Source organism: Ranitomeya imitator, chromosome 4, assembly GCF_032444005.1.
Source record: "Ranitomeya imitator isolate aRanImi1 chromosome 4, aRanImi1.pri, whole genome shotgun sequence".
Taxonomy (NCBI): domain Eukaryota; kingdom Metazoa; phylum Chordata; class Amphibia; order Anura; family Dendrobatidae; genus Ranitomeya; species Ranitomeya imitator.
In genome coordinates this window covers 688,601,716-688,622,193 of record NC_091285.1, presented here as the reverse complement: position 1 = coordinate 688,622,193, position 20,478 = coordinate 688,601,716, and the positions used below count along the sequence as shown (strand labels likewise).

Genomic DNA, 20,478 nt, shown 5'->3' with positions numbered 1-20,478 from the left:
TCGCCTCAACTGAATGATTTACATCTGTCAGCCAGCATACGTACATGTGGGGGTTGCCTGGTTGCTAGGGAATCCCCACATGTAATCAAGCTGGCTAGTGTATACATATATATGTACATTATTCTATACACACACCGCCCGGTGCTGCTCTGACTCCCGTGTCCCACTGCTTATCGACTGTGTCACATGAACGCTGCAGACGATCTGCACCTTGGTGCAGTGATGGACAAAACCTTTATTTCTCTGTGAATGTGCCCTGTGTAACGTGTCAGTGCTTTCTCCAGGAGCGGTGTGTGAATCATGGCGGACTCAGACGTCCGTGTGTCGCCTGAGCTGCGCTCTGTGGAAACTTCCGATCCCTCGCCATGGAGAGAAGCAGACGCCCGTCCGGAGAGCAGCACATGCGAGGAGCGCGGTAAGTCGCCGTTACATGCGTGTGTGATCTCCAGAATTCACTGCTTATACAGAGATCACAGATCCCTACCAATCACAGATCCCTACCGATCACAGCCCTGAGACCAGTGACTTCATGTGAACGGTGACCGCGTACTCCATGTTTCAGTGTGACTTTTGGCCATTGTATGATCACATTTACATTGTTACCCCTCTCCTCTGCTCACAGATGACACAGAACACAACCCGTCCTTATCTACGGCCGTCCAGGAGCATCTAGATCTGGTAAGATCTCGCTAGTGACCCACAGACATGATGCAGGACAGCAGAACCCGCACCGGGCAGTCACCAGCTATAAATATGCCGAAGGGGGGCAGTGGGACGTGTTGTGGTGTCGGGATGATGTAGGTGACGTGTTGTGGTGTCGGGATGATGTAGGTGACGTGTTGTGGTGTCGGGATGATGTAGGTGACGTGTTGTGGTGTCGGGATGATGTAGGTGACGTGTTGTGGTGTCGGGATGATGTAGGTGATGTGTTGTGGTGTCGGGATGATGTAGGTGACGTGTTGTGGTGTCGGGATGATGTAGGTGACGTGTTCTGGTGTTGGGATGATGTAGGTGACGTGTTGTGGTGTTGGGATGATGTAGGTGACGTGTTCTGGTGTTGGGATGATGTAGGTGACGTGTTGTGGTGTCGGGATGATGTAGGTGACGTGTTCTGGTGTTGGGATGATGTAGGTGACGTGTTGTGGTGTCGGGATGATGTAGGTGACGTGTTCTGGTGTTGGGATGATGTAGGTGACGTGTTGTGGTGTCGGGATGATGTAGGTGACGTGTTCTGGTGTTGGGATGATGTAGGTGACGTGTTGTGGTGTCGGGATGATGTAGGTGACGTGTTGTGGTGTCGGGATGATGTAGGTGACGTGTTCTGGTGTCGGGATGATGTAGGTGACGTGTTCTGGTGTCGGGATGATGTAGGTGACGTGTTCTGGTGTCGGGATGATGTAGGTGACGTGTTCTGGTGTCGGGATGATGTAGGTGACGTGTTCTGGTGTCGGGATGATGTAGGTGACGTGTTCTGGTGTCGGGATGATGTAGGTGACGTGTTCTGGTGTCGGGATGATGTAGGTGACGTGTTCTGGTGTCGGGATGATGTAGGTGACGTGTTCTGGTGTCGGGATGATGTAGGTGACGTGTTGTGGTGTCGGGATGATGTAGGTGACGTGTTCTGGTGTCGGGATGATGTAGGTGACGTGTTCTGGTGTCGGGATGATGTAGGTGACGTGTTCTGGTGTCAGGATGATGTAGGTGACGTGTTCTGGTGTCGGGATGATGTAGGTGACGTGTTGTGGTGTCGGGATGATGTAGGTGACGTGTTGTGGTGTCGGGATGATGTAGGTGACGTGTTGTGGTGTCGGGATGATGTAGGTGACGTGTTGTGGTGTCGGGATGATGTAGGTGACGTGTTGTGGTGTCGGGATGATGTAGGTGACGTGTTGTGGTGTCGGGATGATGTAGGTGACGTGTTGTGGTGTCGGGATGATGTGGGTGACGTGTTGTGGTGTCGGGATGATGTAGGTGACGTGTTGTGGTGTCAGGATGATGTAGGTGACGTGTTGTGGTGTCGGGATGATGTAGGTGACGTGTTGTGGTGTCGGGATGATGTAGGTGATGTGTTGTGGTGTCGGGATGATGTAGGTGACGTGTTGTGGTGTCGGGATGATGTAGGTGACGTGTTGTGGTGTCAGGATGATGTAGGTGACGTGTTGTGGTGTCGGGATGATGTAGGTGACGTGTTGTGGTGTCGGGATGATGTAGGTGATGTGTTGTGGTGTCGGGATGATGTAGGTGATGTGTTGTGGTGTCGGGATGATGTAGGTGACGTGTTGTGGTGTCGGGATGATGTAGGTGACGTGTTGTGGTGTCAGGATGATGTAGGTGACGTGTTCTGGTGTTGGGATGATGTACACACACAGTACATGTAGCTGTCTCGTGGGATATGTGCGGCGCGGACACTCTCGGCGGTGTACATGGTGACGCTGCGTGGAACATGTCATCGGCTTTTCTGCTGACACTGGCCATGTTCTGGGCGATGAGCAGAGCCCTTGGGGTTCAGGACGAGGCATCTGGCTCCCGTTTCTCCTTTGCACAACAGATGTTCACTCCATGAATTCATTAGTCTGTGAATGCTCTCGCCGGGAGGCGGCAGAGACGATTGTGCTGAGCTTCTCTGCCTGCGTCCTGTCCTGTACCTAGCTCCACCACACGCTACCATCCAATCATTACACAGGATCACACCATGTCATCTGCCGGCGGCCTGTGTGTCCTGTCCTGTACCTAGCTTCACCAGACGCTACCATTCAGTCATTACACGGGATCACCCCATGTTATCTGCCGGTGTCCTGTGTGTCCTGTACCTAGCGCCACCACACACTACCATCCAATCATTACACAGGATCACACCATGTCATCTGCCGGCGGCCTGTGTGTCCTGTCCTGTACCTAGCTTCACCAGACGCTACCATTCAGTCATTACACGGGATCACCCCATGTCATCTGCCGGTGTCCTGTGTGTCCTGTACCTAGCGCCACCACACGCTACCATCCAATCATTACACAGGATCACACCATGTCATCTGCAGGTGTCCTGTGTGTTCTGTACCTAGCGCCACCACACGCTATCATCCAGTCATTACACGGGAACAAACCGTGTCATCTGCCAGTGGCCTGTGTGTCCTGTCCTGTATCTAGCACCACCACACGCTACCATTCAGTCATTACACGGGATCAAACCATGTCATCTGCCGGTGGCCTGTGTGTCCTGTCCTGTACCTAGCGCCACCACACACTACCATCCAGTCATTACACGGGATCACCCCATGTCATCTGCAGGTGTCCTGTGTGTCCTGTCCTGTACCTAGCGCCACCACACGCTACCATCCAGTCATTACACGGGATCACCCCATGTCATCTGCCGGTGGCCTGTGTGTCCTGTCCTGTAGCTAGCGCCACCACACGCTACCATTCAGTCATTACACGGGATCACCCCATGTCATCTGCCGGTGGCCTGTGTGTCCTGTACCTAGCGCCACCACACGCTACCATTCAGTCATTACACGGGATCACACCATGTCATCTGCAGGTGTCCTGTGTGTCCTGTCCCTAGCACCACCACACGCTATCATCCAGTCATTACACGGGATCACAACATGTCATCTGCTGGGGAGACACACAACTGTGTAATACTGACGGTACTCCCAGCATCTCCGTGTGCAGCGATCCGTGTCCGTATATTCTCCCAGTAATAGTCCTCTAATAATCACAACAATTATAAAGCCATTAACCCCTTAATGACCGCCAATACGTCTTTTTTCTTGCCCAGCCACGTAGTATATTGCCCAGCCACGTAGTATATTGCCCAGCCCCATAGTATATTGCCCAGTCACGTAGTATGTTGCCCAGCCACGTAGTATATTGCCCAGTCACGTAGTATATTGCGCAGCCACGTAGTATATTGCCCAGTCACGTAGTATATTGCCCAGCCACGTAGTATATTGCCCAGCCACGTAGTATATTGCCCAGCCACGTAGTATATTGCCCAGCCACGTAGTATATTGCCCAGTCACGTAGTATATTGCCCAGCCACGTAGTATATTGCCCAGCCACGTAGTATATTGCCCAGCCACGTAGTATATTGCCCAGCCACGTAGTATATTGCCCAGCCACGTAGTATATATATTGCCCAGTCACGTAGTATGTTGCCCAGTGACGTAGTATATTGCCCAGCCACGTAGTATATTGCCCAGTCACGTAGTATATTGCCCAGCCACGTAGTATATTGCCCAGCCACGTATGTAACAGGTTAAAAAAAATAAAATAAACATATACTCACCATCCGAGGGCTCCTTGTAGTCCTGGTGCCTGTGTGTTGTGCACGCGGCAGCTTCCGGTCCCAGGGTTGGTATGAGTGCAGGACCTGTGATGACGTCGCGGTCACATGACAGTGACGTCATGGAAGGTCCTTGTCGGATAGCATCCTTGGCACCGGAACCTGCTGCTTGCACTGCCGAGGACAGTACGTGACGGCAGAGGGTGAGAATAACGTTTTTTTTTGTAACATTAGATCTTTTTATTATTGATGCTCCATAGGCAGCATCAATAGTAAAAACTTGGTCACACAGGGTTAATAGCAGCGGTTACAGAGTGCGGTACCCATGGCCCGTTACCGCTGCCATTAACCCTGTATGAGCGGTGACCGGAGGGGAGTATGCGGGTGCCGGGCAGTGAGTGCACGGGAGTAGGGAGGGACTAATCGGACTGTGCCTGTCGCTGATTGGTTGCGGCAGCCATGACAGGCAGCTGGCGAGACCAATCAGCGACGCGGGATTTCCGTGACGGACGTTGCCGACAGACAGACAGACAGACGGAAGTACCCCTTAGACAATTATATATATAGATAGTTAACAGCGTGTTGGGGCTTCCTATTTATCCCCATCGGCCCCCTGAGATCATGTTTGTGTGGTCCTGATGTTTCCCAGAGCAATTCACAGCAAAATAGCGGCCTCAGAGTCTGCCAGCTGTAGTAGTCTGTTCAGAAGTTGGCGACATTTAGGTGGTAAAAATACAATTTTTCATTCCTGCCATGTCACTTGTATTAATTCCTGAAAATCACCTGAAGGCTATGTGCACACATTGCGGATTCTCTCCGGATCCGCAGCGTTTTTTTGCAGTGCAGAAACGCTGTAGATCCACAATTGATTTACAGTACAATGTAAATCAATGAGAAAATAAAATGCTGTGCACACTTTGCGGAAAATCCGCTGCGGAAACGCTGCAGTTTAAAAGAAGTAACATATCACTTCTTTTTTGTGAATCTGCAGCGTTTTTGTACCCATTCCATTCTAGAAAAACGCAGCAAATCCGCAAGAAAACCGCAGCAAAAAGGCACAAAAAACGCTGCGGAACCGCACAAAAAACGCGACAAATCCGCAGCTGCGTTTTCTGCCAGGAGAGGCAGAATCCGCACCAGAAATTCCTAAGCCTAATCCTCAAGGGTCAATAAACTACCTGATTGCAGTTTTCAATATGTCAGGGGATGGTCTCACTTTTGGGGGTTTCCCAATATATAGGACCCCTAAAGTCACTTCAAACATGGATAAGTCCTTAAAAAATAAAATTTGTAAATTTCCATGAAAAAATGAAAAATTCCTGCTACATTTTTAAACCTCCTAAAATGCTAACAAAATAAAATAACATTTTACAAATGGCGCTGATGTAAAGGAGACATGATGGAAATATTATTTATTAATGTTTTTCTGTGGTATGACTATCTGGATTAAAGGGATAATCATTCAAAGTGTGAAAATTGCTATTTTTTTTTAACATTTTTGTCAAATTTCTGTTTTTTGTTTTTTTTAAATAAACTTGAAACATATTGACCGAAATTTACCATTATCATAAAGTACAATGTGTCACGAAAAAGCAGTCTCCAAATCACTGGGATTTGTTGAAGCGTTGCAGAGATATTACCACATAAAGTGACACTGGTCAGATTTAAAAAATGTGGCTCCGTCACTAAGGGGTTAAGTCTCCCATAAATACTGATTGTCCCCCAAACAATATCTGGTGTGAACGCGCCGTAATGGAGCTGCATGCAGTTTACGAAGACGTAAGATAAATCCCAGTGTGAGGTGTAAGGAGACTGTCCAGTGTGGACGCACACAGACGCCATGTGTATAACATGTGTGTGCTGTACACGGTATATACCGTTTATGAGGAGGACTCACACTGGTCTATAGAAATGGGCACAATGGTGATCACATTACATCTCCAAGAATCGGATGTGCCCCGCAAAAATAGGACATTATGGTCCTCAGTACACACATAAGGATTACACGGACGCAGCGTGACCCAGGAGTATAGGACGTGTCTGCAGCCGTACTGGGGAGAACATTACACGGACGCAGCGTGACCCAGGAGTATAGGACGTGTGTGCAGCCGTACTAGGGAGAAACATTACATGGACGCAGCGTGACCCAGGAGTATAGGACGTGTGTGCAGCCGTACTAGGGAGAAACATTACACGGACGCAGCGTGACCCAGGAGTATAGGACGTGTGTGCAGCCGTACTGGGGAGAAATATTACACGGACGCAGCGTGACCCAGGAGTATAGGACGTGTGTGCAGCCGTACTGGGGAGAAACATTACACGGACGCAGCGTGACCCAGGAGTATAGGACGTGTGTGCAGCCGTACTAGGGAGAAACATTACACGGACGCAGCGTGACCCAGGAGTATAGGACGTGTGTGCAGCCGTACTGGGGAGAAACATTACATGGACGCAGCGTGACCCAGGAGTATAGGACGTGTGTGCAGCCGTACTGGGGAGAAGCATTACACGGACGCAGCGTGACCCAGGAGTATAGGACGTGTGTGCAGCCGTACTGGGGAGAAACATTACACGGACGCAGCGTGACCCAGGAGTATAGGACGTGTGTGCAGCCGTACTGGGGAGAAACATTACATGGACGCAGCGTGACCCAGGAGTATAGGACGTGTGTGCAGCCGTACTGGGGAGAAACATTACACGGACGCAGCGTGACCTAGGAGTATAGGACGTGTGTGCAGCCGTACTAGGGAGAAACATTACACGGACGCAGCGTGACCCAGGAGTATAGGACGTGTGTGCAGCCGTACTGGGGAGAAACATTACACGGACGCAGCGTGACCCAGGAGTATAGGACGTGTGTGCAGCCGTACTAGGGAGAACATTACACGGACGCAGCGTGACCCAGGAGTATAGGACGTGTGTGCAGCCGTACTGGGGAGAAACATTACACGGACGCAGCGTGACCCAGGAGTATAGGACGTGTGTGCAGCCGTACTGGGGAGAAACATTACACGGACGCAGCGTGACCCAGGAGTATAGGACGTGTGTGCAGCCGTACTAGCGAGAACATTACACGGACGCAGCGTGACCCAGGAGTATAGGACGTGTGTGCAGCCGTACTGGGGAGAAACATTACACGGACGCAGCGTGACCCAGGAGTATAGGACGTGTGTGCAGCCGTACTAGGGAGAAACATTACACGGACGCAGCGTGACCCAGGAGTATAGGACGTGTCTGCAGCCGTACTGGGGAGAAACATTACACGGACGCAGCGTGATCCAGGAGTATAGGACGTGTGTGCAGCCGTACTGGGGAGAACATTACACAGACGCAGCGTGACCCAGGAGTATAGGACGTGTGTGCAGCCGTACTAGGGAGAAACATTACACGGACGCAGCGTGACCCAGGAGTATACGACGTGTGTGCAGCTGTACTGGGGAGAAACATTACATGGACGCAGCGTGACCCAGGAGTATAGGACGTGTGTGCAGCCGTACTAGGGAGAAACATTACACGGACGCAGCGTGACCCAGGAGTATAGGACGTGTGTGCAGCCGTACTAGGGAGAAACATTACATGGACGCAGCGTGACCCAGGAGTATAGGACGTGTGTGCAGCCGTACTAGCGAGAACATTACACGGACGCAGCGTGACCCAGGAGTATAGGACGTGTGTGCAGCCGTACTAGCGAGAACATTACACGGACGCAGCGTGACCCAGGAGTATAGGACGTGTCTGCAGCCGTACTGGGGAGAAACATTATATGGACGCAGCGTGACCCAGGAGTATAGGACGTGTGTGCAGCCGTACTAGGGAGAAACATTACATGGACGCAGCGTGACCCAGGAGTATAGGACGTGTGTGCAGCCGTACTAGGGAGAACATTACATGGACGCAGCGTGACCCAGGAGTATAGGGCGTGTGTGCAGCCGTACTAGGGAGAACATTACACGGACGCAGCGTGACCCAGGAGTATACGACGTGTGTGCAGCCGTACTAGGGAGAAACATTACACGGACGCAGCGTGACCCAGGAGTATAGGACGTGTCTGCAGCCGTACTGGGGAGAAACATTACACGGACGCAGCGTGACCCAGGAGTATAGGACGTGTCTGCAGCCGTACTGGGGAGAAACATTACACGGACGCAGCGTGATCCAGGAGTATAGGACGTGTGTGCAGCCGTACTGGGGAGAAACATTACATGGACGCAGCGTGACCCAGGAGTATAGGACGTGTCTGCAGCCGTACTAGGGAGAAACATTACACGGACGCAGCGTGACCCAGGAGTAAAGGACGTGTGTGCAGCCGTACTAGGGAGAAGCATTACACGGACGCAGCGTGACCCAGGAGTATAGGGCGTGTGTGCAGCCGTACTGGGGAGAAACATTACATGGACGCAGCGTGACCCAGAAGTATAGGACGTGTGTGCAGCTGTACTAGGGAGAAACATTACACGGACGCAGCGTGACCCAGGAGTATAGGACGTGTGTGCAGCCGTACTGGGGAGAAACATTACATGGACGCAGCGTGACCCAGGAGTATAGGACGTGTGTGCAGCCGTACTGGGGAGAAACATTACACGGACGCAGCGTGACCCAGGAGTATACGACGTGTGTGCAGCTGTACTGGGGAGAAACATTACACGGACGCAGCGTGACCCAGGAGTATAGGACGTGTGTGCAGCCGTACTAGCGAGAACATTACACGGACGCAGCGTGACCCAGGAGTATAGGACGTGTCTGCAGCCGTACTGGGGAGAAACATTATATGGACGCAGCGTGACCCAGGAGTATAGGACGTGTGTGCAGCCGTACTAGGGAGAAACATTACATGGACGCAGCGTGACCCAGGAGTATAGGACGTGTGTGCAGCCGTACTAGGGAGAACATTACATGGACGCAGCGTGACCCAGGAGTATAGGACGTGTGTGCAGCCGTACTAGGGAGAAACATTACATGGACGCAGCGTGACCCAGGAGTATAGGACGTGTCTGCAGCCGTACTGGGGAGAAACATTATATGGACGCAGCGTGACCCAGGAGTATAGGACGTGTGTGCAGCCGTACTAGGGAGAAACATTACATGGACGCAGCGTGACCCAGGAGTATAGGACGTGTGTGCAGCTGTACTAGGGAGAAACATTACATGGACGCAGCGTGACCCAGGAGTATAGGACGTGTGTGCAGCCGTACTAGGGAGAAACATTACATGGACGCAGCGTGACCCAGGAGTATAGGACGTGTGTGCAGCCGTACTAGGGAGAACATTACATGGACGCAGCGTGACCCAGGAGTATAGGGCGTGTGTGCAGCCGTACTAGGGAGAACATTACACGGACGCAGCGTGACCCAGGAGTATAGGACGTGTGTGCAGCCGTACTAGGGAGAAACATTACATGGACGCAGCGTGACCCAGGAGTATAGGACGTGTGTGCAGCCGTACTAGGGAGAACATTACATGGACGCAGCGTGACCCAGGAGTATAGGGCGTGTGTGCAGCCGTACTAGGGAGAACATTACACGGACGCAGCGTGACCCAGGAGTATAGGACGTGTCTGCAGCCGTACTGGGGAGAAACATTACACGGACGCAGCGTGACCCAGGAGTATAGGACGTGTCTGCAGCCGTACTGGGGAGAAACATTACACGGACGCAGCGTGATCCAGGAGTATAGGACGTGTGTGCAGCCTTACTGGGGAGAAACATTACATGGACGCAGCGTGACCCAGGAGTATAGGACGTGTCTGCAGCCGTACTAGGGAGAAACATTACACGGACGCAGCGTGACCCAGGAGTAAAGGACGTGTGTGCAGCCGTACTAGGGAGAAGCATTACACGGACGCAGCGTGACCCAGGAGTATAGGGCGTGTGTGCAGCCGTACTGGGGAGAAACATTACATGGACGCAGCGTGACCCAGGAGTATAGGACGTGTGTGCAGCTGTACTAGGGAGAAACATTACACGGACGCAGCGTGACCCAGGAGTATAGGACGTGTGTGCAGCCGTACTGGGGAGAAACATTACATGGACGCAGCGTGACCCAGGAGTATAGGACGTGTGTGCAGCCGTACTAGGGAGAAACATTACACGGACGCAGCGTGACCCAGGAGTATACGACGTGTGTGCAGCTGTACTGGGGAGAAACATTACACGGACGCAGCGTGACCCAGGAGTATAGGACGTGTGTGCAGCTGTACTGGGGAGAAACCTTACAAGGACGCAGCGTGACCCAGGAGTATAGGACGTGTGTGCAGCCGTACTAGGGAGAAGCATTACACGGACGCAGCGTGACCCAGGAGTATAGGACGTGTGTGCAGCCGTACTAGGGAGAAGCATTACACGGACGCAGCGTGACCCAGGAGTATAGGACGTGTGTGCAGCCGTACTGGGGAGAAACATTACATGGACGCAGCGTGACCCAGGAGTATAGGACGTGTGTGCAGCCGTACTGGGGAGAAACATTACATGGACGCAGCGTGACCCAGGAGTATAGGACGTGTGTGCAGCCGTACTGGGGAGAAACATTACACGGACGCAGCGTGACCCAGGAGTATAGGACGTGTGTGCAGCCGTACTAGGGAGAAACATTACATGGACGCAGCGTGACCCAGGAGTATAGGGCGTGTGTGCAGCCGTACTAGGGAGAAACATTACATGGACGCAGCGTGACCCAGGAGTATAGGGCGTGTGTGCAGCCGTACTAGGGAGAAACATTACATGGACGCAGCGTGACCCAGGAGTATAGGACGTGTGTGCAGCTGTACTAGGGAGAAACATTACATGGACGCAGCGTGACCCAGGAGTATAGGGCGTGTGTGCAACCGTACTAGGGAGAACATTACACGGACGCAGCGTGACCCAGGAGTATAGGACGTGTGTGCAGCCGTACTAGGGAGAAACATTACATGGACGCAGCGTGACCCAGGAGTATAGGGCGTGTGTGCAGCCGTACTGGGGAGAAACATTACATGGACGCAGCGTGACCCAGGAGTATAGGACGTGTGTGCAGCCGTACTAGGGAGAACATTACATGGACGCAGCGTGACCCAGGAGTATAGGACGTGTGTGCAGCCGTACTGGGGAGAAACATTACATGGACGCAGCGTGACCCAGGAGTATAGGGCGTGTGTGCAGCCGTACTAGGGAGAAACATTACATGGACGCAGCGTGACCCAGGAGTATAGGGCGTGTGTGCAGCCGTACTAGGGAGAACATTACACGGACGCAGCGTGACCCAGGAGTATAGGACGTGTGTGCAGCCGTACTAGGGAGAAACATTACACGGACGCAGCGTGACCCAGGAGTATAGGACGTGTCTGCAGCCGTACTAGGGAGAACATTACATGGACGCAGCGTGACCCAGGAGTATAGGACGTGTGTGCAGCCGTACTAGGGAGAAGCATTACACGGACGCAGCGTGACCCAGGAGTATAGGACGTGTGTGCAGCCGTACTGGGGAGAAACATTACATGGACGCAGCGTGACCCAGGAGTATAGGACGTGTGTGCAGCCGTACTAGGGAGAACATTACATGGACGCAGCGTGACCCAGGAGTATAGGACGTGTGTGCAGCCGTACTAGGGAGAAACAGCGCGTGCTGGAGCATAATGGTCTCTGGTTACAGCACGAGGCACAAATCTCCCAAATACCTACATAACAAGCATAATACGCTCTTACCAACTGCACAAGTACAAGGTCGCCAGAACATGATCCCCAACACACGTTTCGCTTACAGTATTTGGCTTCCTCAGGGGATAAAGATCAACTTCCTATTATATAGGTTCTTAAATATCCTAAAGCAAGCAAAACGGCCAATGGGATCCTAATCCATGGGGATGCACCTCTCATCAACAAAGGTCCTTAAATATACCCCATGTACCCCTGTCAAAATACTCCATGTAACCCCTCTGAATAATTCTTCATGTACCCGCCCTCAGTAATGCTCCATGTACCCTCCCTCAGTAATGCTCCATGTGCCCGCCCTCAGTAATACTCCTTGTACATGCCCTCAGTAATTCTCCATGTACCCGCCCTCAGTAATTCTCCATGTACCCGCCCTCAGTAATTCTCCATGTACCCGCCCTCAGTAATGCTCCATGTACCCGCCCTCAGTAATTCTCCATGTAACCGCCCTCAGTAATGCTCCATATACCCGCCCTCAGTAATTCTCCATGTAACCGCCCTCAGTAATGCCCCATGTACCCGCCCTCAGTAATGCTCCATGTACCCGCCCTCAGTAATGCTCCATTTACCCGCCCTCAGTAATGCTCCATGTATCCGCCCTCAGTAATGCTCCATGTACCCCCCCTCAGTACTGCTCCATGTACTCACCCTCAGTAATACCCCATGTACCCGCCCTCAGTAATACCCCATGTACCCGCCCTCAGTAATACTCCATGTACCCACCCTCAGTAATGCTCCATGTACCCGCCCTCAGTAATAGTCCATGTACCCGCCCTCAGTAATACTCCATGTACCCGCCCTCAGTAATACTCCATGTACCCGCCCTCAGTAATACTCCATATACCCGCCATCAGTAATACATGTACCCGCCCTCAGTAATACTCCATGTAATACTCCATGATGAGAGCATTATACTGCCTCTGTACAAATCCCTAGTTAGACCGCACATGGAGTACTGTGTCCAGTTTTGGGCACCGGTGCTCAGGAAGGATAAAATGGAACTAGAGAGAGTACAAAGGAGGGCAACAAAATTAATAAAGGGTATGGGAGAACTACAATACCCAGATAGATTAGGGAAATTAGGATTATTTAGTCTAGAAAAAAGACGACTGAGGGGCGATCTAATAACCATGTATAAGTATATAAGGGGACAATACAAATATCTCGCTGAGGATCTGTTTATACCAAGGAAGGTGACGGGCACAAGGGGGCATTCTTTGCGTCTGGAGGAGAGAAGGTTTTTCCACCAACATAGAAGAGGATTCTTTACTGTTAGGGCAGTGAGAATCTGGAATTGCTTGCCTGAGGAGGTGGTGATGGCGAACTCAGTCGAGGGGTTCATGAGAGGCCTGGATGTCTTCCTGGAGCAGAACAATATTGTATCATACAATTATTAGGTTCTGTAGAAGGACATAGATCTGGGGATTTATTATGATGGAATATAGGCTGAACTGGATGGACAAATGTCTTTTTTCGGCCTTACTAACTATGTTACTATGTTACCCGCCCTCAGTAATACTCCATGTACCCGCCCTCAGTAATACTCCATGTACCCGCCCTCAGTAATACTCCATGTACCCGCCCTCAGTAATAGTCCATGTACCCGCCCTCAGTAATATTCCATGTACCCTCCCTCAGTAATAGTCCATGTACCCGCCCTCAGTAATACTCCATGTACCCGCTGTCGGGATCACACTCAGTCGGAGCAGCCTTTGGAAGTGGGGAATCACCAGAAATAATACACAAGACACGTCTTGTATAGTGTATCACTGGGAAGTCTCTGAAGCACGCCTGCCTTCAAGGTGCTATCCCTTCTTTATATAGTTGTTTCAGTAGGTTTAGTGGTTATACAAGTTTTGCATGTTTAAACAAAGAGACAAAACAGGAAAGAAAGAAAAGAAAAGAAAACAGTTTCGTGGGCGGCAGTTTCACAACAAACAGTACAAAGGCAATTCCACAGACAAGAAAAACAAGATTTCATACTATAGCTAAAATGTCCTTGAATGGACAGGTCAATATTTATCACAAATTCTTTTTTTTTATTTTTGTTCATTGAGGTAATCATTTTTGTTCTGCTCTTCACAATCCCCCCTTTGACATATTCCATTCAAAACCTTGTCGATCATTTTAGTCATTCTTTTTGTGATATTACAAAAAAAAAACTTTATATTCTCGCATCCATTACACAAAATTTATTTGTGCATACCGAGATACCCTTGAGTACAACCTTGAATAATACATATATAATTACAATAACCATAACTGTATGTATTAGGCTTTGCATAATCCCGGTAACCCACCGACCGATCCCTCTGAACCAATTGGCCGGATTAAGAAAAGAAAAGGTATCTGACCACCAGCTATCCTTATTTTGGTCATTGTCTTTGTCATACTGATCCCTGAGTCGTTGTACGTCTTTTAATTTAAATCTCATACTCATAGTACTATTCGGGTCTATATAATGACAGCAGGTGGGTCCGATGATTTGACACATACCCCCTTGTGAGGCAGTTAGGTAATCCAATACCAGGGTATGTTGGTTAGTGACTATTATAAGCTGATTCTGTACAGCTATACTAGTATTTAATATGTCCAATATATCCCAAATCTGATCATCTAGATAATCCGTGGCTCTAACTAATTTATCCCACATTTGTGTTAACATAGGATAAATAAAAATGGTACTAGCAATTTTGTTGGGAATTCCCATTTGTACTATATGCGGCCTCCCCGAGGGACGTGGTGAGTTATCTGCAGCTCTTTTATACAGTGTGTGCTTGGGCACGGCTTGCATATTCACTTGTTTATTTGAAATTATGAAAGTAGCCGGGGTTAGGCGTCCTAATGTACAAGTACCCTTTATACCTTCTGGAAGCCATTTATATGCTCCTTCTCCGCATATCCAAAATGTACCTTCAGGCAGATCCCACAAAGCTGAGTGCTGCAATACCAATCTGTGAGCCAAATCCACAAAACTAGATACATTCTGAAGCATACACCAAGAGGGTTTTTGTCCCAAGGGGCTACAGTACCCGGCTGCGCGATTACCACATACATGCATTCCGTTGACATACTCATTGGATTCATTACAAACAAGGTTCCCCGGCTTACTTGTACAACTGTTTGCATCACCTTGGGGGAACAACTCAGAATGTTCCCATTTTCTATTATGTATGTATCTTTCCAATACTGTAGGTTTGAAAGCATCAGAGGAAGGGGTGGTTGTACTGAAACTGAGCTGTAGATTTTCAGTGGGGACCTGTCCTAAATCAGTTAATCCAGTCTTATTCCTAGGTACCCATTTTCCTCCCTTGAATGCTAAATATTGTAAGTTGTCTATTTTTCCTGTAAGATTGCCCTGCCACCAAGGAAATTCTACCCATCCCACAATTGGTATGGCGATTGTAGTATTCCATAGTCTAGTATTGCCAGGTTGGTTGTTGGCCAGGTTGTCTGAACAATTAGGCCAAGCAAATATTTCTTCAGCTGACACGGGAACTGCTAGAAAAGGTATACTTGTGGCTGATACTGGTGAATGGGTACAGATCCAACAATCTGCCAGGGGTTGCGTATTATTTAACAAGTCATGCACTAATTTTCTATGATGTTGTACGAATCTATTGTTCAAAGGGGCTAGAGAATTCAGTCTTTCCCATGCCTCCGTTGAGGTTAACATTATTAACATCAATATCATGAGTCTTATACTGCTTTTTTGCAATGGCTTGCATGTATCCATGATGCCTTTCCTTCAAGCTTGACTGCTGTTGGAGTTGTTAACAGGACTTGGAAAGGTCCGTCAAATCTCGGTTCCAGAGTCTTTCTGGTGTGTCTTTTCACGTAGACTTGATCACCAGGTTCCAACTTGTGGCCTCCTTCGAGATTTTCTGGATCTGGAAGGGAAGCAAAAACTTGCGAATGCACTTTAGTTAAACGTTTTTGTAATTCTTGTACATAAGCAGTTAAAGTCTCAGTATTCAACATCAGTTGTTGTGGAAAATAACAACCCAAATTTGCTGCTCTACCAAAAAGAATCTCATGTGGTGACAGCTTAGCCTTCCCCCTTGGGGTGTTTCGGATGGAATACAGGGCAAGTGGTAGACACTCGGTCCAAGGCTTTCCTGTTTCTGCCATGGCCTTCTGGATTTTTAATTTTATTGTCCCATTTAATCTTTCCACTTTACCTGAACTCTGTGGATGATATGGAGTGTGAAACTGGTTTTCTACTCCCAACATTTTCATAACATTCTGGAATATTTCCCCAGTAAAATGGGTACCCCTATCTGACTCGATCACCTCAGGCATGCCGTAACGGGGTATCAGTTCATGTGCTATTTTAATGGCAGTAGTTTTTGCTGAGGCTCTACGAACTGGATAAGCCTCTGGCCACCCTGAGAACATGTCCACACACACAAGCACATATTCGTATCCATTGTACCTAGGAAGTTGGATGTAGTCGATCTGGAGTCTTTGAAAGGGATACAGTGGTCTTACATGATGCTTGGTTGGGGTTTTAATGGCCTGACCTGGATTGTGTGCCAGGCATATAGCGCATGCAGCACACATGTTCCGAGCAAAATTACCAAAACCTGGAGCCAACCACCTTTCTTTTACCTTGAGCGTCATACCATTTGCCGACACATGCGTGGGTAGGTGGAGGTCACTTGCCACTGCGGGGTACCAGGCTCTGGGTAAACACAACAAAGTTCCTTTTTTCCATAATCCTTGTTGATCTTCTGCCCCTTTTTTTCTGCCACTGCCCTCGTTCTTCGTCGTCTACCTGTTTCTGAGCTTCCTTCAATCTTTCCTCATCATCTTCAGAGCTATCTAGTGTGTGGGCATGATGTAAGGGTTTACGTGCTGCCTGTTTTGCTGCCTTATCGGCTTTATCGTTACCCCTGGCTTCCTCGGTGTCGAGTCTCACATGTGCAGCTACCTTTATCACCGCTATTTCTTTAGTTTCTTGTGCTGCCTCCAGAATCTGTCTAATGAGGGAGGCATGTTTAACAGGTTGGCCTGAAGCAGTCATATAACCTCTGGCTCTCCATATTACGCCAAAATCGAAAATAATGCCATGTGCATATCTAGAATCAGTGTATATGTTTGCTGTCTGATCTTTGGCTATTTTTAGAGCTTCAACTAATGCCGTAAGTTCTGCTTCTTGTGCAGACTGATTAGCAGGGAGAGGTTCTGCTTTCAGCACTTCATGCTGAGTTACTACCGCATAACCTGTATGAAATTGTCCATTCATATCTGCATATCTACTGCCATCTATGAAAAGTTCAAATGTAGCATTACAGAGTGGCTTGTCACGTACATTACATAAGCCCTGAGTCTCTTGTTCCATTAATTGTACACAATCATGCATTGACTTTGATGGGTCAAAGGAGTTGGAGAGTGCAGTTTCCTCAGGTATGGTACCCCCCTCAGACTCTAAAGGGAGCAAAGATGCGAGATTAAGAGTCTGAATCCTGGCAAAGGAAATGTTGGGCGGCAGTAGTAGGGAACATTGGAGACGGAGGTGTCTGGCCATTGAAATATGTTTAGGTTGGACCTGGTTAAGAATGCCATGTACATCATGAGTGGTCTGAACTAGAAGTGGGTGATCAAGAACAATCTCAGAAGCTTTATCTAATAACAGTGAAATTGCGGCTACTACTCTTACACAAGAAGGTGCGGCTCTAGCTACAGGGTCCAGATGAGCTGATATGTATGCCACAGGTCTCTGTTTGTTTCCATGTTTTTGTTTGAGCACCCCTGTAGCATGTGAGGATATCTCAGCTGCCATCAATTGAAAAGGTTTAGTGTAGTCTGGGAGTCCCAAAGCCGGAGCTGATACCAGTGCTGTTTTCAAAGAGGAAAATGACTGTTTAGCCTCTTCACTGAGTGAATATGGTGTGTTGGCAATACAGTCATATAAAGGCTGCATGAGTTGACTTGCATGTATGATCCACTGTCTACAGTGTGAAACAATACCTAGGAAAGCACGCAGCTGTTTGTGATTCCTGGGTTCAAGCATGTTACGTATGGCTTCCGTACGTTGAGGTGTGAGGTGTCTGATGCCCTGTGATATGCAGTGACCTAAAAACACGACTGTTTGTTGACAAGCCTGGAGTTTCTGTCTATTTACTTTACAGCCTTCTTGCGCTAGGAAAATTAAGAAATTAACAGTTGAGGTAACTGCCGTCTGCTCATCAGGGCAACAAATAAGTAAGTCATCTACATACTGTAGAATGACTACTCCTGGTTCTGGGATGAAATTTTTTTAGCACGGTCTGCATTGCTTCAGAGTACAAAGTTGGTGAGTGTACCATACCTTGTGGCAATCTTGTCCATGCTAATTGTTTACCCTTGAATGTAAAGGCAAACAAATGCCAACAGTTCTTATGTAGTGGCACAGAAAAAAATGCGTTTGATAAGTCAATTACCGTAAAATATGCAGCAGTGCTGGGAATTTGAGACAGTAAGGTATGAGGATTCGGTACCACAGGGGTGACCGGTGCCAAAACCTTATTGATTTCCCGTAAGTCGTGCACCATGCGATATTTCACCATAGTTTCTTTGGAGGACACTTTCTTTTTAACAGGATATAAGGGTGTATTGGCGGGTGACCTGATTTCTACCAAAACACCTTGTAACACATAATCCTGAATTTGTTGAGAAATCGCCTGTTCTTGCTGGGCGCTGATGGGGTATTGCCTAAGCTGAGGTAATATGGTTCCCGGGGCAGTTTCTAACAGTATAGGAGCTACTGATAAAAATCCTACGTCAGTGTCTCCTTTTGCCCATAGGCTGTCAGGAACCCGAGACAAGTCAATTTTTGCTTGTTGAGTGTAAATTTCGGGAAAATCCTCCATTGCCTGTATTCTAACATATGGTTCCAGAGTTTCTGCATCTTCAGGGATGGTCAGCATAACTGTGCCATCTTCTCTAAAATGGATGTTTGCATGCATTTTACTTAAGACATCAGTACCCAACAAGCAGGTAGGTGCACCTTTAGCAAATAAAAATTTGGATACAAAAGTTTTAGGGCCAAAGCTCACATTTAAAGGTTTTGTAAAGGGCAACGCCTGAATTTTACCATCATACCCTTCTGCATATGTAACCTTTGAGGATATATTGTCAGGATATGGTAAAAAGTCCTGATTTAAAATGGAGGATGTTGCTCCCGTATCTATCAGAAAAGGTACATTTTTACCCTCAACTTCAACTTGTATTATTGGTCTTCTAGAAGGAAGAGAGACCTGCATAACTTTCAGTCATTCTGAGCTGTTTGATCAGGCACTGGGTTATTTATCCTATTTTTGGGTACAAAGGTTCCTGAATCTATATCTGTTTTTCTCTTCCTACATTCCCTTTGGAAATGTCCTGGCTTCTTACAGTAATGACAAGTAAACTTTTGATTAGCAGAGCCAGTATTAGCCTGTGCAATTCTTACTGGCTTAGAATTTTCTCTTAAGTCCATTTCTATCCCTACAGCTTTCTGTCTAGCCAGGTGTGGGTCTTCCAAGGTTCTCCAATCAGGGGTTGCGGCCTTAAGCTTTTCCTTCACTTTTGGAGACAATCCATCTATAAAGGTTTTTGTAACTAACCTCATCATTCCTGGAGCGGTTAGATCCATGCCTTCATCTCTGAAATTATTTTCTACACTTAGATAATATTCGTCTACTGATTGTCCAGATTTCTGAGCCACCACTCCAGTTGTTCCTCTCTGCCTCTGTCTCTCCCTCATGAAAACCATTAAGTGATCTACAAATTGTGTACCTGATTCTATCGTTTGTAAGGCACCATCTCCTGCTTGGGGCCTATGTACCTGTAGATTCGCTAATAGCTCCTGGAAGAGTCCAGGAGTCATTTTCATTCTATATAATTCTTCTCCATCTGCCCAAACTCCAGCGTGAGTCTGCATAATTTGCTGTATATATTGTGCAAATCTAACTGGACACTGGGTGGGATCTGGTGCGTTATGCAAGAGAGACATGCCTTCAGCGGGGGACCAAGGGAAATATTGTCGAGTTTGGTGATATCTAGTTCCCATTACTCCGTCAGCACCAGGTTCCCTAAAGGGTCTTGGTACTACCCTAACAGGGGCAAGTACAGCGCCATGTCTAGGTGTACCACAGGCTAGGCAATCATTTCTCCAGTCTGGATTTTGTTGTCCACAGTGCGGACATACCCATCCTCCTGGTCCGGCTAAACTTTGAGGTGGTGTTTGGAGAAAAGATGGGGCATGTGGGTTAAGGTCTGGGGGTGGGGTATTTTTAGATTCCACATTTTGTTTTTCTCCACAGCCTGTGGGTCTAATACACCACTTTTTACTCTGTTGATTATATGTCCATCCCTCATTTTCTGCTACCCTAGAGACATCAATCAATGCTTGGATCTGATCTATCCATTTCTTGTCTCTGATTATGCCTTTTTTCCTTTCCTGAATTCCTTCCCATAGTTTTCTACTAAAAGCTTCTGCCCTAGTAACTCCAAACTTACTAAAAATCTTTTTCAGCCCCTTAGTGGCAC

At 48.5% G+C, this 20,478-nt stretch overlaps 1 protein-coding gene across 1 annotated transcript in view; it reads left to right on the top strand.

Moving 5' to 3' along the window:
• Positions 1 to 289: 289 nt before the first annotated feature.
• Positions 290 to 20,478, top strand: part of DNAH2 (dynein axonemal heavy chain 2) — a 108,002-nt gene continuing 87,813 nt past the window's right edge. Inside the window, exons 1-2 of the mRNA XM_069767428.1 lie at positions 290 to 415; positions 623 to 678. Coding sequence (XP_069623529.1) covers positions 301 to 415; positions 623 to 678 — 171 coding nt within the window. The 5' untranslated portion in view covers positions 290 to 300. The remainder of the gene's footprint in view (positions 416 to 622; positions 679 to 20,478) is intronic.